Below are 14,017 nucleotides of genomic sequence, written 5' to 3' on the forward strand. Positions count from 1 at the left end.
ACCAGGCCTTTCGAAAGCCTCCGGCGCGGCGGAGGCTTCTGAAAGGCCTGGTGCCAGAGCAGATAGCCAGCTCCCCCACTTTCGCTCCCCGCTTTTGATGGTCCGCAGCAGGACGTGGGCTCGCTGCCCCAGAGGACCCTTCTGTGCCGCAGCACAGCCATGGCCCAGACGCTGAGCTCGCATCGCTCAGCGTCCTGCCGGCCCAATCAGCCACCCCGGCCACCCCAAGTCCCGCCGCCTGTGCCTCCCGCTGGCCCAATCATGGGCGTAGCGGAGTGATGGTAATTTACATATTACCCTTTTATTGTGTAGGATTTATTATGTAGGATGACTGAGACTCAGCACTGTGACTTTCAAAGCGATGCAGCTAGCCAATGCCGAAAGCTGGAGGCCAGTCTCACTCTTACATCTCCATTCTTTGCACTGGACTCACTGCTTCACCCATGGGGACCAACATGACCACATCTTTGACTGAATTTTCCTTTAAAATCAGTATTTTAGTCTCTTGCAATGAGAGCTTTGGCTGTGTGCAACCGCAGAACTTGTATCCAAGGGGCTGAAAAACAATGACACCATTCCCAATAATAAATAGCTCATATTCTTAAAAATTAACTCACTGGCTTTTAATAAAATCAAGTATAAAAACCTACCACATTATTAAAACTTTATCTTTTAGTCTATGTAGACCATGGATTCAAGAATATGAACTTGGCCCTGGCTGGTGTACTCAATGTTTAGAGCATCAACCCTTGAACAGATGGGTCTCAGGTTCAATTCCCAGTCAAGGGCACATACCTGGGTTTTGGTTGGATCCCTGCCTTGGTCAGAGTGTGTATGGGAGGCAACCAATTGATATATCTCTCACATTGGTCTCTCTCTCTCTCTCTCTCTCTCTCTCACCCCTTCCTTCCTTCCCTTCCATTCTCTAAAAATCAATGGAAAAATATCCTCGGGTGAGGATTAACAACAACAAGAAGATTATGAACTTAAAAATAGTCAACTCCAAGAGGATGAAACAGGATATTAAGCCTGTAAATTAATACTTTGAGGTAAACTAGAAGCAATATTAATAATTACTATTTATTTAATGCTTAACTCTATTTGAAAGAGAAACTCCTAAATGGTTAATACTATCTCTATTTAAAAATTAAAAATATACTGGAAATTATTTGAGCAATGATGGCACTAAGCACTTTGGGGATGATAACTACAATCATAGTAGCTGTATCTTAGCAAAATATTTTAGATTTATTAGTCAAATTGTTAAATGTTTGTGTTAGAAGCATTAGTTCCAAGGCAAAATGAGGCGATATTGTATTTAATTGTTTGTTTGGAAACTTCTTTATTAAAAAAGATTTTTTAATAGTAATGCTATTTTCAATACAGGTGTGATGGTACTCAATAAAGTATCGTGTACTACTTGATATAGCGAATTTAGGAATGTAACAGTCCAACTAGATGCTGGCCCCCTCCCTCTCCATTAGCAACCCTAGTAGCAAAATGTAAATATCCTTTTAAAAAATAGAGAGGCCTTTGGGCAGTTGGGTGAGCAGAGTGGGGTGGGGTAAGGAAAGTGCTCTTTCCTGACATACTCATGCTTTTGGCTTTGACTTCATCTAGTCATGTCCGTTCCCAGAGAACTGAATCAAACCCTCCTATGATCCGCAAAAGCGCAGGAGAAAAAAAGCTTGTCATTCACAAGCAGCTATGGACAACGCCAGCAGCAGAATACAGGGTTAGGGGAATCAGGGGTTCAAAAAAGAAGTTAAAGTGCACAGTTACTGTAAAAAATATATTATTTTGATCCTAAGAAAATTAAGAGCATTTTATCTAATGAACTAGATTGCTGACCTTTTAATACATTTGGTTTTCATGGAACATACAATCACCATCGGCCATAGAAGACTAGTTTGCTTTTTTTAAAAAAAAATTGCTTGGAGTTATCTAGGGAATCTTGTGAACACCATTCAAGGATGACATTCTGCAGCTCTTTGGGAGATTTCCTCCGATAGGTCCACAAGGAAAGGGGGTGAGCCTATCTTCTCACTCCTTCCCCGGCTCCCTCTTTCCCTAATCGCCAGTACTTTCCAGTCCTCCCACCTCTACCCCCGCGGAGTGAGACCGGGAAACCATGAAGAGTTTCTCCTGGTTGGTAAACTGCCTCTGCGCTGCCAGGGGTGGCTGGTCCCTGGGCGGCCCTGGGCTGGCGTCATCCGGGACGGTCTCTGGAGGGCTCTGCTCCTCCGCGCCCGGGGCGGCGGTGGCCTCACAGTCTGGACTTTTACTGGCTCCAGCGTCCACAAAGGACTCCAAGGAGGTGCCGGCCTCCCGCAGGGGAGTGTAGCCTTGATGGCTGCAGGAGAGGTCCTCCGACTGGGAGCTGGGCGAGCCCAGCCTGGCGGGGGGCGAGTCCTCCAGTTCCGAGGGGGGCGAAGGGGCGGCAGCTTTGGCCAGAAGGTGGGAGTCCAGGTCCACGCCGCGCGGGGAGGGCGGGGGCTCCGGGGACAGAGGCGCCCCGCGGTCCGGGAGCCCGCTCGTGCTGCAGCGCCGCGGGGCCGCGTGCCTGCCGGTCCTGGGCAGCTGACCGCCCTGCGCCCCGGGCTCCTGCCGCTGCCTGGGCGCCCAGCGCGCGCCACCCGGGTCGCCGCGGAGGTCGGTCAAGCTCAGGTCAAGTTCACCCCGCGGGATCTCCCCGGAGCCGCGCTCCCCAGGGGCTCTCTGCCAGCTGCAGCTCGCGCCCTCGGCGTCCCCGTCCCCGTCCCCGTCGCGGTCCCCTTGCAAGGGCAGCAGCGCGAAGGCGCTCAGCGAGGAGTCCAGCAGGGAGCTGGCCGTGCTCTGGCGCCCCCAGCTCCCGCGTGGGCTGCAGGGGCCGGGGGTGCTGCTGCTGCTGGCGGCCGCGGTGGCGGTGGCGGCGGCGGCCACGGCGGCGGCGGCGGCCCGGCGACGGCCAGCCACACCCGAGCGCTCGCGGTAGATGCTGTACACCGCCTCCGCCAGGCTCGGGGGCTCCCGCGGGCAGCGGGAGGCCGAGGCCGGGTCTGGCGGGGACGCGGGGTCCCCGGCCCGGCGGCCCCCGCTGAGCGCTGCGGGGTGCGGCCACGAGCCCCTGGCCAGCATCGCCGCCGCCCCGAAGGCGTCCCCGGCGCCGCCGCAGCTCCCGGGCTTCCGCTCCAGGCCCCGCGCCTGCACGTAGCTGAGGAAACCATTGAGGGGGGCGGCCCCGGGGGGCGCCGAGGCGGCGGCGGCGGCCAGGTCTTTGGCGCGCAGGCTGTGCACGTCGATGACCGTGGAGTAGAGGTCCCGCAGGTTGATGATTTTGGTCTTCTTGTCGCGGTTCTCGTGCAGCACCGCGTTGGCGCAGATGAAGAGGAAGATGCCGATGCCCATGATGAGGGGCCCGAAGACCTTGAGCTTGTCCGAGTTCAGGTAGCCGGAGAAGATGCGGAAAAAGAACCCCACCGACGTGGAGGAGGGCGGAGAAGGGGCGGCGGCACGCAGGGGAGGCGGGCTCCCGGGCGCGCCCGCGGAACTGGCGTTGACGCCCCTCACCGGCCCCCGGGGGCCCTGGGACCGGCTTCTGCCGCCGCCGCCGCTGCTGCTATTGGCCGTGGTGGGGACGCGGTGGCCGCTGCTGGCGGGCGGCAGCTGCTTGCCCCCCTCCCGACTGGCCCCGCTGGCCTTGGGCCAGTAACCCACCACGGCCATGGCGATGCCCACCAGCAGCACCAGGATCCCGCAGAGGGCGATGAGCCCCGAGAGGGAGCACAGCTTCAGCTTGCCCTTCACCACCACCACGTCGTTCTTGCGCCTCTTCTGCACTTTCCGCTTGCGCTTGGGCACCTGGCTGGGCGGGCGGAGGGGGTCCTGCTTCCTGGCGGAAATCCTCAGCAGGCCGCCGGTGGCGATCATGGCGCGCTGGGGGGCGTGCGGGGCTAGCCCCTAGGGCGCAGGCTGGTGCAGGGGGGGCGCCAGCTGCCCACTAGCTGCTCCGCCGCCTCCTCCTGCTGCAAAGCAGAGGAAAACAGTCAGGCTGTAGGCTTGGCTGCAGCAACATGCCCCGCGCTGCAACTGTCCCGCTCCCCCAGCCCTCCACAGGTGTGCCTCCTCCCCAGGCACACTAAGGGGAGTGCGGCCTAGAGAGACCAGGGGTGGGGTAGGTGGACTAGGGACACGCAGCATTGTTGCAAAAATTGATAGAAGGCGATCAAACACTTGTGAGAAGCCTTCTCCTCCGCCCCCCCGCCTCCCCCCCCCCCCCCCATGCCTCCATTCACACACACTCTATGGCTAACATTCCAGCTTCTTCATTTCAAACTCTCCTGCCTGGCAGCCCACAGAGCTCTGACCATTAGGAGACACCAAATGTGGGGACTCAAAGTAGCAGTTGAGGACTTTCCAGGCAAAAGCCATTCCCTCCGTCCCACTGGAATCAGAAGATTCCCAAGGGATTTGCCACAGGAATGTCAACTCTCCACCTAAGCCGGTAATTTGTCAAGGTTCAGTCAACAGTCACTAAAACAGTCCCCCAAGTTACTATGTTATACAAAGGGAACTCATTGCACTGGGTGGAAATTAACGGTCATACATATGCTGGCAGCTTATTCACCTCAGGTGATTAATAGAGAGCCCATTGCTGGCAGAACACCAGAGAGAGGGGCCAATGCTCTGACAAATATCTGCACAAAGACGTCTTCCACCCAGGACTGTTCCCACAGCTAAAGGCGAGCAGATCCCTTTCGGAGCCTTTTCATCATCTCTTTTCTGCAACATCTGGACAGCTTCTTGGAGGGGAAAATTCAGTTTTAGGTAACTGGTTATGTAACGCAGCTCTTCCCCCGGCCTCCTCTCCTCCCTCGGAGGAGCTCCCATACAGGTATCATATGCTAGATCTCTTCAGGAGATCTGAGAGGTCCCCAGACTCTCCAAGAGAAAGATCTTTTTCCTGTGGGAAAATTACCACCTTAAAAAAAGCCTGCCGTAATCGCTTTCTGGCCCCTTATTAATGTGTCAACACTCTTCAGAATCCCAAAATTCAAATGAGTAGGCAATTAACTGGGCACAGTATAATCATGATGATTTGTACAATGACATTTCTCCAAGTGAGAACAAATTTTCTTCATCTTTTTCTCATGAGGTCATTTTTTTTTTTTTTTTTTTTTAAGAAGGGAGGGTGACAACCATCAGGGAGTGAACTATCCTATAGGAAGTTTAGTTGTTTATAATAAAGCTGGGGTTCTGTAAATGCAGATGTGTCTTTGTGGCTATCTGTTAGCTTCCAAAAATGAAAGGCTTGGGGATCACTCACAAGCCTTTTGGCATTTTATCCTTTATAAAATAATTCATGTGTCAGAATAAATTACCCTTTGAAAATGTGGGACGACTTAGGTAGGATTTCGCTTTTAATTGGTGCCTGGGTGAAGAGCTGTGGCCCTCCATTCCCTCCATTATATCAATCTAGGCAGGATCTTTTCTCCACCAGAGGAAAAGCAAATGGTAATCAGCTCTTTACAACGTTTGCAAGTCAATATCTCCTTAGAATTTAGTTGGTTTTTAGTAAGGAGAAATACTAGGTAGGTTAGAGAGGGGTCAGTAGAGAGAATGCATCTATTATAATTTTTGTTTTAAGAAACTGCACAAGTACAGATTGTTAAAACACACACACACACACACACACACACACACACACACACACACAAACCCAGAGTAGCTTATTGTCCATCTGACCCCTCCCCCCTCAATAAACACGTTTGTTCTGTGATTGTAACACAGAGACTGCTGTTTTAAGTGATCCCTAGACTCTAGCATCTTATCTGGAGATCTGTGCTTATTTTAAGGATTTAGGAGCCAGACATTTTAGAAACAAAACCGGACTGGGCTGGCAGGTGACTCTCCCAGATGAGAGAAGGGCTAACATTTTGTTGGGCTTTGATAAGGTGCACCAGGCTGCTGGGTGCCTTGGGGAGGAAAGACCGCACCATGTATTTCTCCTCGGCCTTGGCTCTGGAATGGGTTTCAGTCATCCTTGACAGAAGACCTTTAAGATTAGTTTAATAGCTAGTAATTAACTCCCTGGTTTATTTTCCCTCAGCTCTGTTGAAAGCTGAGCGTCTTTCCAACGTATCACCATCTGACATGAAATACTAAGCATAGTGGTCGGATGTGAGGGAAGACCACCTCTGAGGCTTTTTTTTTTTTTTTTCCCATACAGAACGAGGGAAAACTAACTTAGCAATCGAGGTTGGCTACCCTCGAAATTTCCTGCCCGGTGCTGGTCTTTCTATGGTTAAGGAATGGAGGATGGGGGGGAGTCTAAAAATACAACTGCTTCCAGGAGACACATTCAAGTTCTGGGCTCATGATGGATTGAGCCCCACTCTGCGTGAGAGGCTCAGAGCCCACAGGCTGGGAGCGCCCGGCCCTGGCCCGGACTCACCCCCGGTCCTGGACCCCCGCCCCCTGCGCCCCCTCCTGGGCAGGGCAGCGCGCCCCTGGCCCTGCTCTTCCGTCGGCTTATTTCTGTTGGAGTCACAGGAGAGCAGCAGCTGGGAGTCCGCCTCTGGAGAGAGGACAGGCGGGAGAGAAGCGAGGGCAACCTCCACTGGCTTTTTCTGGGCAGCGCATCCCACACGGCCCGCCCGGGAAGACGGCTCTCCCGTCCGGGGACCCGGCTCGCGGCGTGAGTGGTGGGAAGGGGCCGCTCGGGGGCCGAGGGCAGGCAGGACGGCTCAAAATGGCAGCACCAGAAGCAAACCATATCGCTCACTTACCCAGGAAGCCCGGGGCGGCTCAGCGCCGGCGATCGAGCGCTCGGGCGACACAAAGGAAGCATGGAGAAACTTTTTCCGTCCGAGCCGGCCGCGGAGCGCGGGGACAGCGCCGCGGGCCCTGCCTCCGAGCGCGGCTCAGCAGCCCCGCGGGGGCCAGCGCCCGCCCCAGGCTCGCAGCCCCCTCGGGTGCCCTGGCGGGAGCCATTTCCAAGAGTTTCCAAGAAGTGTCAGGTCCTCCTCACGCTGCATCCCGCCGGCGAGCCGCCTTCCCCGCCGCCCTCCGCCGCGCGCCCCGCCGCCCGGCGCCTCTTTGTGTGGCTGCGGCGCGCCGGGCTCCGCCGGGTGGAGTGGAGCCCGAGGCGGTGCGCGGCTCGGGGCGGCCGGACTGGTAGCTGTTGCTAAGAGACCGGAGCCATGACACAGGGAAATTGCTGCAGGATGGCAGTCGGTACCGGCCCAACTCCGCTCGCCAGGGGCGCCCCCGCCCCCCGCCCCGCCCTCCGCCTCCTCCCGGGCGCCCCCCCACTTCCCCGGCCTCCCTCCGCACCCCCGCACACACGCTTCCTCTCCGGCCCGCCGCGCGTCCCTTCGGAAAACCGCTTCCCCGAGGACCCGGAGGCGCGAGGGCACGCGGAGGAGGGGTCCAGCGCTGGGCACCCGCGCCGGGGGTCGGAGGAGGACGCGCGTCGGGAGGACCCGGCGCGGGGCGCCTTGGCCTCGGCCTTCCCCGCCCCCGTGGCGCCGGGGGACCGCCGCCCGTCTCCGCTGGGAGCTTTGTTCCTTTCCTCCCAACTACCTGTCTGAGCAGCGGGCCGGGGAGGGCCCGAAGGCAGGGCCGCCACTCCGGAGGGTCTCCCCATCAGCATCCCAGGGACGCTCTAGGTGACAGAGGGGGTGGTTCCCCGTCTCCTCCCCCCTCCTTCTCTCTTTGGTGGCGTCTACTCTAGGAGACGGACGGACCTTGGCTGCTCCCCCCTCCCATTTGGGAGTGTGCGGTGTGGACACTCAGCGAACACAGTAAGTTGTCCCCCAGCAAAAACTCGGGTCCGGAGTGGCGCCGGCCCCGCCGAGCGGGGCGCAGCCCGGGACTCGGGGCTGCCGGTCTCCGGTCCTCGCGCTTCAGGGAAGCCAGGCTTTGTGCCCGCCCTCCCCCTCGACCTCGGCTTCTCCCGGGGAGCCAGCAGCTGGGGCGCCTCGGAGATTAGAATCTGTTCTGGGCTCTTCCTGGGGCGGCCCCCCCCCCCCACCCGCTGCTCCTGTCAGCAAGCATTAAAAGGAAAACCTTAATTCTGCAAGGATCAGGGTGAGAATCAAAGAGGGGGTGTGGGGGTGGGGAGGGTATCCACACTCCCTACGTCATTTGGAGAGGAGGAGAGAGGTGCTTTCCCGGCTCCTCCCCGGCCTCTCAACTATAAAGTAAAAAAAAAAAAAAATGACGGAAAAGAGAATTTCAAAGTGGAATTTCCCCATGTAGTTATTGAGAAAGTAAGAAAGATTTCAATCATCTACTGAAACGAGGCAGCCAGGATTCAGGAAGAAAGCGACAGAAGGGCCGATGAAGCAAGTGCTGTCTGATCTTGGGGTTCCAGACATAAATATTTTGGTGTGTGTGTGCGTGGGGCTGTCTGTTGTATGTTCTGAGTTTCGCTGTTTAAGGGGCCACAGAACCCCCACAGGAGGAGGCCTTTATGCCCACAGTTCCAGTTACAAGGTACTTCCTCCAAGTACACAGATTTCACCTGTGTTTAAGGCTAAAGCGTACACTTTTCAAAACGAACAGTAAAAGCACATTTACAGGTTGAAAGAGATAAAAGCCGACAATGATACAGGAGGTGGTGCTAGAGGGGTTGGGGAGACAGGAGGGATGGAGGAGAAATGTTTCCCCAAAGGAACCCCTGTACCTGCCTGTTTGAAAGTGATCTCTGTCACCTTTCCCAAGGCAGTCATGAATCTGGATGAGGATCACGGGGTTCAGGACCCACCTCCGTCCACCTGTCTATTCCTACTCGCATGCAGGCCAGAAAGCAAGCTGCAGTGAAGGGAGTTTTAAATCCCACATTGGACTGCTTCCTTTTAGAAAAATCACTGCAAAGGAGAAACACCTGGGTCTAATTGTCATTTTTTAAGTTTTTTATTTGTTTGTGTTGTGTGTGTGTGTTTTTTGTTTGTTCGTTTGGTTTTTTTTTTTTTTTTGCCCAGAGCTGCTTCCAGACTTCTTGAATCCCAATAAGAGTCTGGTGTTTTGTACAAAGATGGGATCCGAGAGCTCATCTCATCACACAGCTGGCTGTCAGGGGCTGTGGGTGGCAACTTCTGTCCTTTGTGGGCCTCCGTTTGCTGAGCTGTATAAACTGGAATAATACTGCAGAACTTCATTAGGATTTTAGGTAGGTTAAGCCACTGATGGTTTAACATCTCTGCATAAATTATAGCCATTATTTGCACATCTGAAACTCATTGGAGGGATTTGGAGAAGAGAAGAATTCTTTTCTAGACAAACAAGCTTTGGGACAGAGCTATTTTTTCTCTTATGTTGATGACTACAATAAGATTTATGCTTTATTAATCAGAGGCTTCCTTCCAAACTGAGCTCTTTGGAACTTTGAACTGTTCTATTTAACCCAAGTGTTAGTGCCTTCAGTAATTTTCTTTGTCTTCAGCTCAGGGTATCAGAGAAAATCAGACAGATCACGTGTGTTTCCGATGGAGTCCTTTATGCCCTCTGTAATAACATAGTATCAACATACATTCCCAGGGGGTTCCAAGTTATACACAGTTCTTTTCAAAGGAACAATGATGCTTTTGGCCTTCCTGGAGTTATTTTCCTTCTAGTTGCACTGGCTGTTCTGTTTAGATGGTTTCTGAGATTATGGGACACCCATTTTCATCCTGCTGAGGAACCAAGGGCTAAGGCTACCTAGTCATGATAATTCACTAGTGTCTCAGGAACTCGGAGCTCAGCACAGCATTCCGAACATGTCGTCGCAGGAGAATAATGAAGGCCTTGTAGAGGGAGGGTGGGGGGGGGGAGGAAGAGGCAAAAGATTAGCCAGTTTAGTTGGATTAAACTCTGACCTGAAACCTTTCATTTGCTCTTCCTTATGTAATTTATCAGTTTCATAATTTATTCACAACCCATGTACTTGCCCTGATCATTTCATCACCCTGACTGGCTCTCCTGCCTGTGTGCCCCAGGGCTGCGCAGGAGGAGACGGTGGCTGCTCCGGGCCCACTCAGGCCCTTCTTCGTCTCCAAGAGCGTGCAGTGGGAAAGGGATCAACAGCTCAGCAACTCCTCCCTCTCCACGTGCCCTCCTCTCAGAAGGTCCGGGCTGCAGAAACAGAAGTAGTTTAGCGTAGTGGGTTCTGGAACCAGTTTGTATCCTTCACTTAATTTAAGTAAATAAATGACTTAAGCTCACCTGCCTTAGTGTCCCCATCTGTAATGGAATAATGACACTAATACCTACCTCATAGCATTGCTGTGAGGAATAAAAGAGTTTAGTTCATGTGATGTAGCTCATTAAAGGTAGCTGTCATCCTTAGTCCTAACATCGTTTCCCAGCTTGTTACCCTCACTCTCCCATTCTGTTCACACTCTCCAGGATCTATGTGGGACCATAGCTGCACTTGTCCTCTCTGAAATGAGGTTACAGGGTCAGCTGCTCGGATTGAACTGTGCCTGTCCACATGCCACATGCTACTTCACTCATTTTGCAATTAAGCCAAAGCCCTTTCATTTCAGTTTGCTGGAGAACCCATATTTCAAAGTCATATCACTCTCCAGTCAAATTAAAAGTTTGCAAAAAACAAACAAACACCCCCCCCCAAAAAAAAAAATAAAATAAAAAATCAAGAGGACCTTCTTCAGACTGGAAGTTTGAGGATTTCATAGCAAGGACTCTTGCTGGAAGCCAATTCCAGCATGTCAGCAGGGCTGAATCATTTGGAGATGGCTGAGGGCATTTCCCCAAACTGAAAAGGGATGCATAAAATGATTGCTTGCTGCCAGACAGCTAAGGGCATGTTAATCTACATGTTAGATTACTGGCCAAACAACTGAACAGCCGTAGGCAAATTCTTCCAATCTGACAATGGATTGTGTATAGGAAAACCTACCCTTTGATGTGTATATCTCCACCTTGCCTTAGGACAAATGGTGTTAATAAAAAGCAAGGGGTCCTGAGACAAGGAGAACTTAGTTCCTTTAGCTAAGTCTTCTCTGACTCCCCATAATGCCTTTCAAAATTATGTTTCGTCACTGGACTCTTGATTAATTTATGCACAGCACCTTCTCCAGGATCCTGAACCCTTCTAGATGCCGGATCAAGACCTCCAGCATTAGACTCTCAAGCCTTTTTATGGCATCTTTACAACAGAAGGAGGGAACCATTACCCCAAGGTTGAAAACAGGACACAAAATATCTCACTTCTCCTCTTTCCTTGTTCCTTCTTTGTACCCCTACCAATAAAAAAAAAGCAATATGACAAACACAAGCATGCCAAAAGAAAACAAAAACTAAGCACTAGATACAGCAAATAAAATATTGGGACATACACTGAAAAATGATTGTTCTCTACCAGAAATTCAGATTTCCCTGGGCATCCTGTCTTTTAGCTGCATCCCCACCACAAAATACTGTACCTTGGTAGTCTCACAATTCTTCACGGCCCATGTAAAGGATAAAATAACCTGATAAGGCAGAAAACAGGAAATGCACTAGTGAATTGAGGCCCCATTACATTTCTTTTGGAACAGAATGGGCAGGAAAAGAAAACATTGAACAGAGTCTGGATGGAGCACTAGAACTTAGGAGTCCAACAATGGTACTTCCACAGCTGAGCCATGCTGGCCTTGGGGTTTCTCATAGTCAGAGGTTGCATGGTTGTTGTTTCCAGCCCTTCCCCATGGAACACTGCCATGCCAGAGGGTGGGTGCTTGCTGTGCTCCACTCCTTGGGGCCCCACAAATGAACCTCTAGGAGGTAGAACTCAGCATCTTTTTCAAGAACCTCAGTTTGGAAATTAGCGGTAAACTCACGCTAGTGTCATGGTCATGATCAAGCCTTTTCCTTATGTTTCTCAAAGGTGTCAAAGAGTTCAAGGCCAAATGCTTCTACCTCAGGGGAAAGGAAATGATGAAACGTCTAAAGAGCCTTCCTCAGAGAGGGGCTTCTACCTGTGCTCCAGATAAGTGGCATGTAGCAATGACAGCCTTCACCTCTGCCTTCAGCCTCACTCCTTCTTAATATTACAAATCACCGGGCTGTCAATTAGAGACCTACCAGCGGTTGTTTTCTCTAATAAGCAGGTTTGTTTGTGTACGTCCAGTTTTCCCTTATAGCCCTCATTTTTCTACCATTTTCCATGCACACCATCAGAGCTGGATTGTGTGCCTCATAAATAATTGAGGTCTGAGAGGAGACACTAGGGTCCCCGGGCAGGTCTGAAAGCAGATCTGGCTGAGCTTGGACAGGGCTTTGCAGAGAGGGCTCCATCCATGGAAGAGCCGAGAAGAGACACACAGCTAAATTTGCTCCGTGCTTCCAGAACATATCCTAAATGTCCACACTTAGGTCACTGCTATTATTCCTTACAGTCTACAGGCACTGCAGACAGATGACTTGTCCTACTGAGAACTAATAGAGACTCACATGTCTGATCTCCTTTCAGAATTAATTGCGCTGTGAGCCGCTGTGAGTACCCAGCAGGAAAGAAGAAACACACAGACAAGGAACTAGTTTTCAAAAATATAGAAACAAAAGATTCCACAATGAGTGCTTGGGTGGCAGGTCTCTGATTCATCTAATAAGCATTTTCTTAAGCACTGCTTGTATGCCCATCTCTTTGATTCTTGCATTTATTCACTCAACCAATATTTATTGAGCATCTACTATGTTATAGTTACCATTCTAGGCACTGGAGATAGAGTGGTGTACAGTGTAAACAAAAGTTCCTCTCTCTTGAGGGGGCAGATAATAAGCAAGAAAACATCAAAATTTGATAAGTGATATGAAGAAATTAAAAGAGGGTGCTTTCACTGGTCAGAGGGGGCAGCAAAAAGGGGTAATTGAGATTGGGTATTCAAGGACGGTGTCACCAAGGCGTGACATGTGCACTGAGAATTAAAAGCTGAAAAGGAGCTGACCATTTGAAAGTATTCCTGGGGACAGAAAAGAATGAAGGGACATGGACTTATTAGCCTATAATTAGATTTAACAAAGTCTAACTAGATTAGTGGCCAATATAAGGCAGAAGGATAAATCTCTAGGTGCTAGAGGACTTCAGAATAAAATGGCCAGTGGGGAGAAAAACTACAGTTGACCCTTGAACAAATAAGGGATGAGAGGTGCTGACCACCACCAGAGTCGAAATTCTCCTATGATTTAAGTCATCTCTCCACATACACAGATTCCCAATGGCCAGTTGGTTCAACCTTGAACAACCCAGCTTTGAACTGCAAAGGTCAATTGAAAAAAAATCTGAGTATAAGTGGATCAGCACAATTTAAATCTGTGTTGTTTAAGGTCAGCTGTTATGGAATACTTTGTGGATATGGATCCCAGCCTTGACCAGGAATAGATTTGGAAAGTGGAGTGCAGGCATAGAATTGGGCGTGTGAGCCAAAATGACGTGGACATAATCTCTCTGATGGGTGTAAGAGGCCCAGGGAGTAGTGAGCCAAGAATGCCAGTCACCGAGGTGTTAAGATGCTGCGAGTGGGAAGGGCCTTCAGCGTGTGGTCTGAGGACCAGCGGCATCAGCAGCACCTGGGAGCCTGTTAGTAACGCTGAATCTTGGGCTCCACCCCAAACCTGTTGGATCAGAGTCTGCATTTTAACAAGATGCCCAGATGATCTGTGAGCATGTTAAATTTTGAGAACCACACTCCAATTCAGTCCTCTCATTTTGGGGATGAGGGAACAGAATTTACCCGATGCTCATCGTTTGTACGTGCGTGCACAAGAGAGAGAAATCTGCTTGTAACTGTTTGTTTCACATAGTGAACATAGAGGTATATAACATCTGTGGCCAAATGTGTTTTGTTTTTTTCCATAGGGCAGCAGCATGGGTTTTAAGTTCAAATAGAAGAGGAAAGTGAAAACGTGGTTCATTTTGCAGGTTGATGTATCTGTCCAGGAATTGGGTTTGGTGGATTTGAGGTCTGAGAGCAGTGTTCTAAAAGATCAAACTTACTCTATTCCTGGGTTACTCTTTGGATTCAGATCATTTATACTCAAGTAACTTGGT

General features: G+C 51.3%; 1 protein-coding gene across 1 annotated transcript; it reads right to left on the reverse strand.

The window, feature by feature from the left end:
- Window positions 1-1,346: 1,346 nt before the first annotated feature.
- On the reverse strand, window positions 1,347-3,909 carry TMEM200C (transmembrane protein 200C). Its single transcript, XM_054724165.1, has one exon. The coding sequence runs from the start codon at window positions 3,907-3,909 to the stop codon at window positions 2,071-2,073; it is 1,839 nt and encodes a 612-aa protein (XP_054580140.1). The 3' UTR covers window positions 1,347-2,070.
- Between the last annotated feature and the right edge of the window lie 10,108 nt (window positions 3,910-14,017).

This window comes from Eptesicus fuscus, chromosome 12 (genome assembly GCF_027574615.1).
Source record: "Eptesicus fuscus isolate TK198812 chromosome 12, DD_ASM_mEF_20220401, whole genome shotgun sequence".
Classification (NCBI taxonomy): Eukaryota; Metazoa; Chordata; class Mammalia; order Chiroptera; family Vespertilionidae; genus Eptesicus; species Eptesicus fuscus.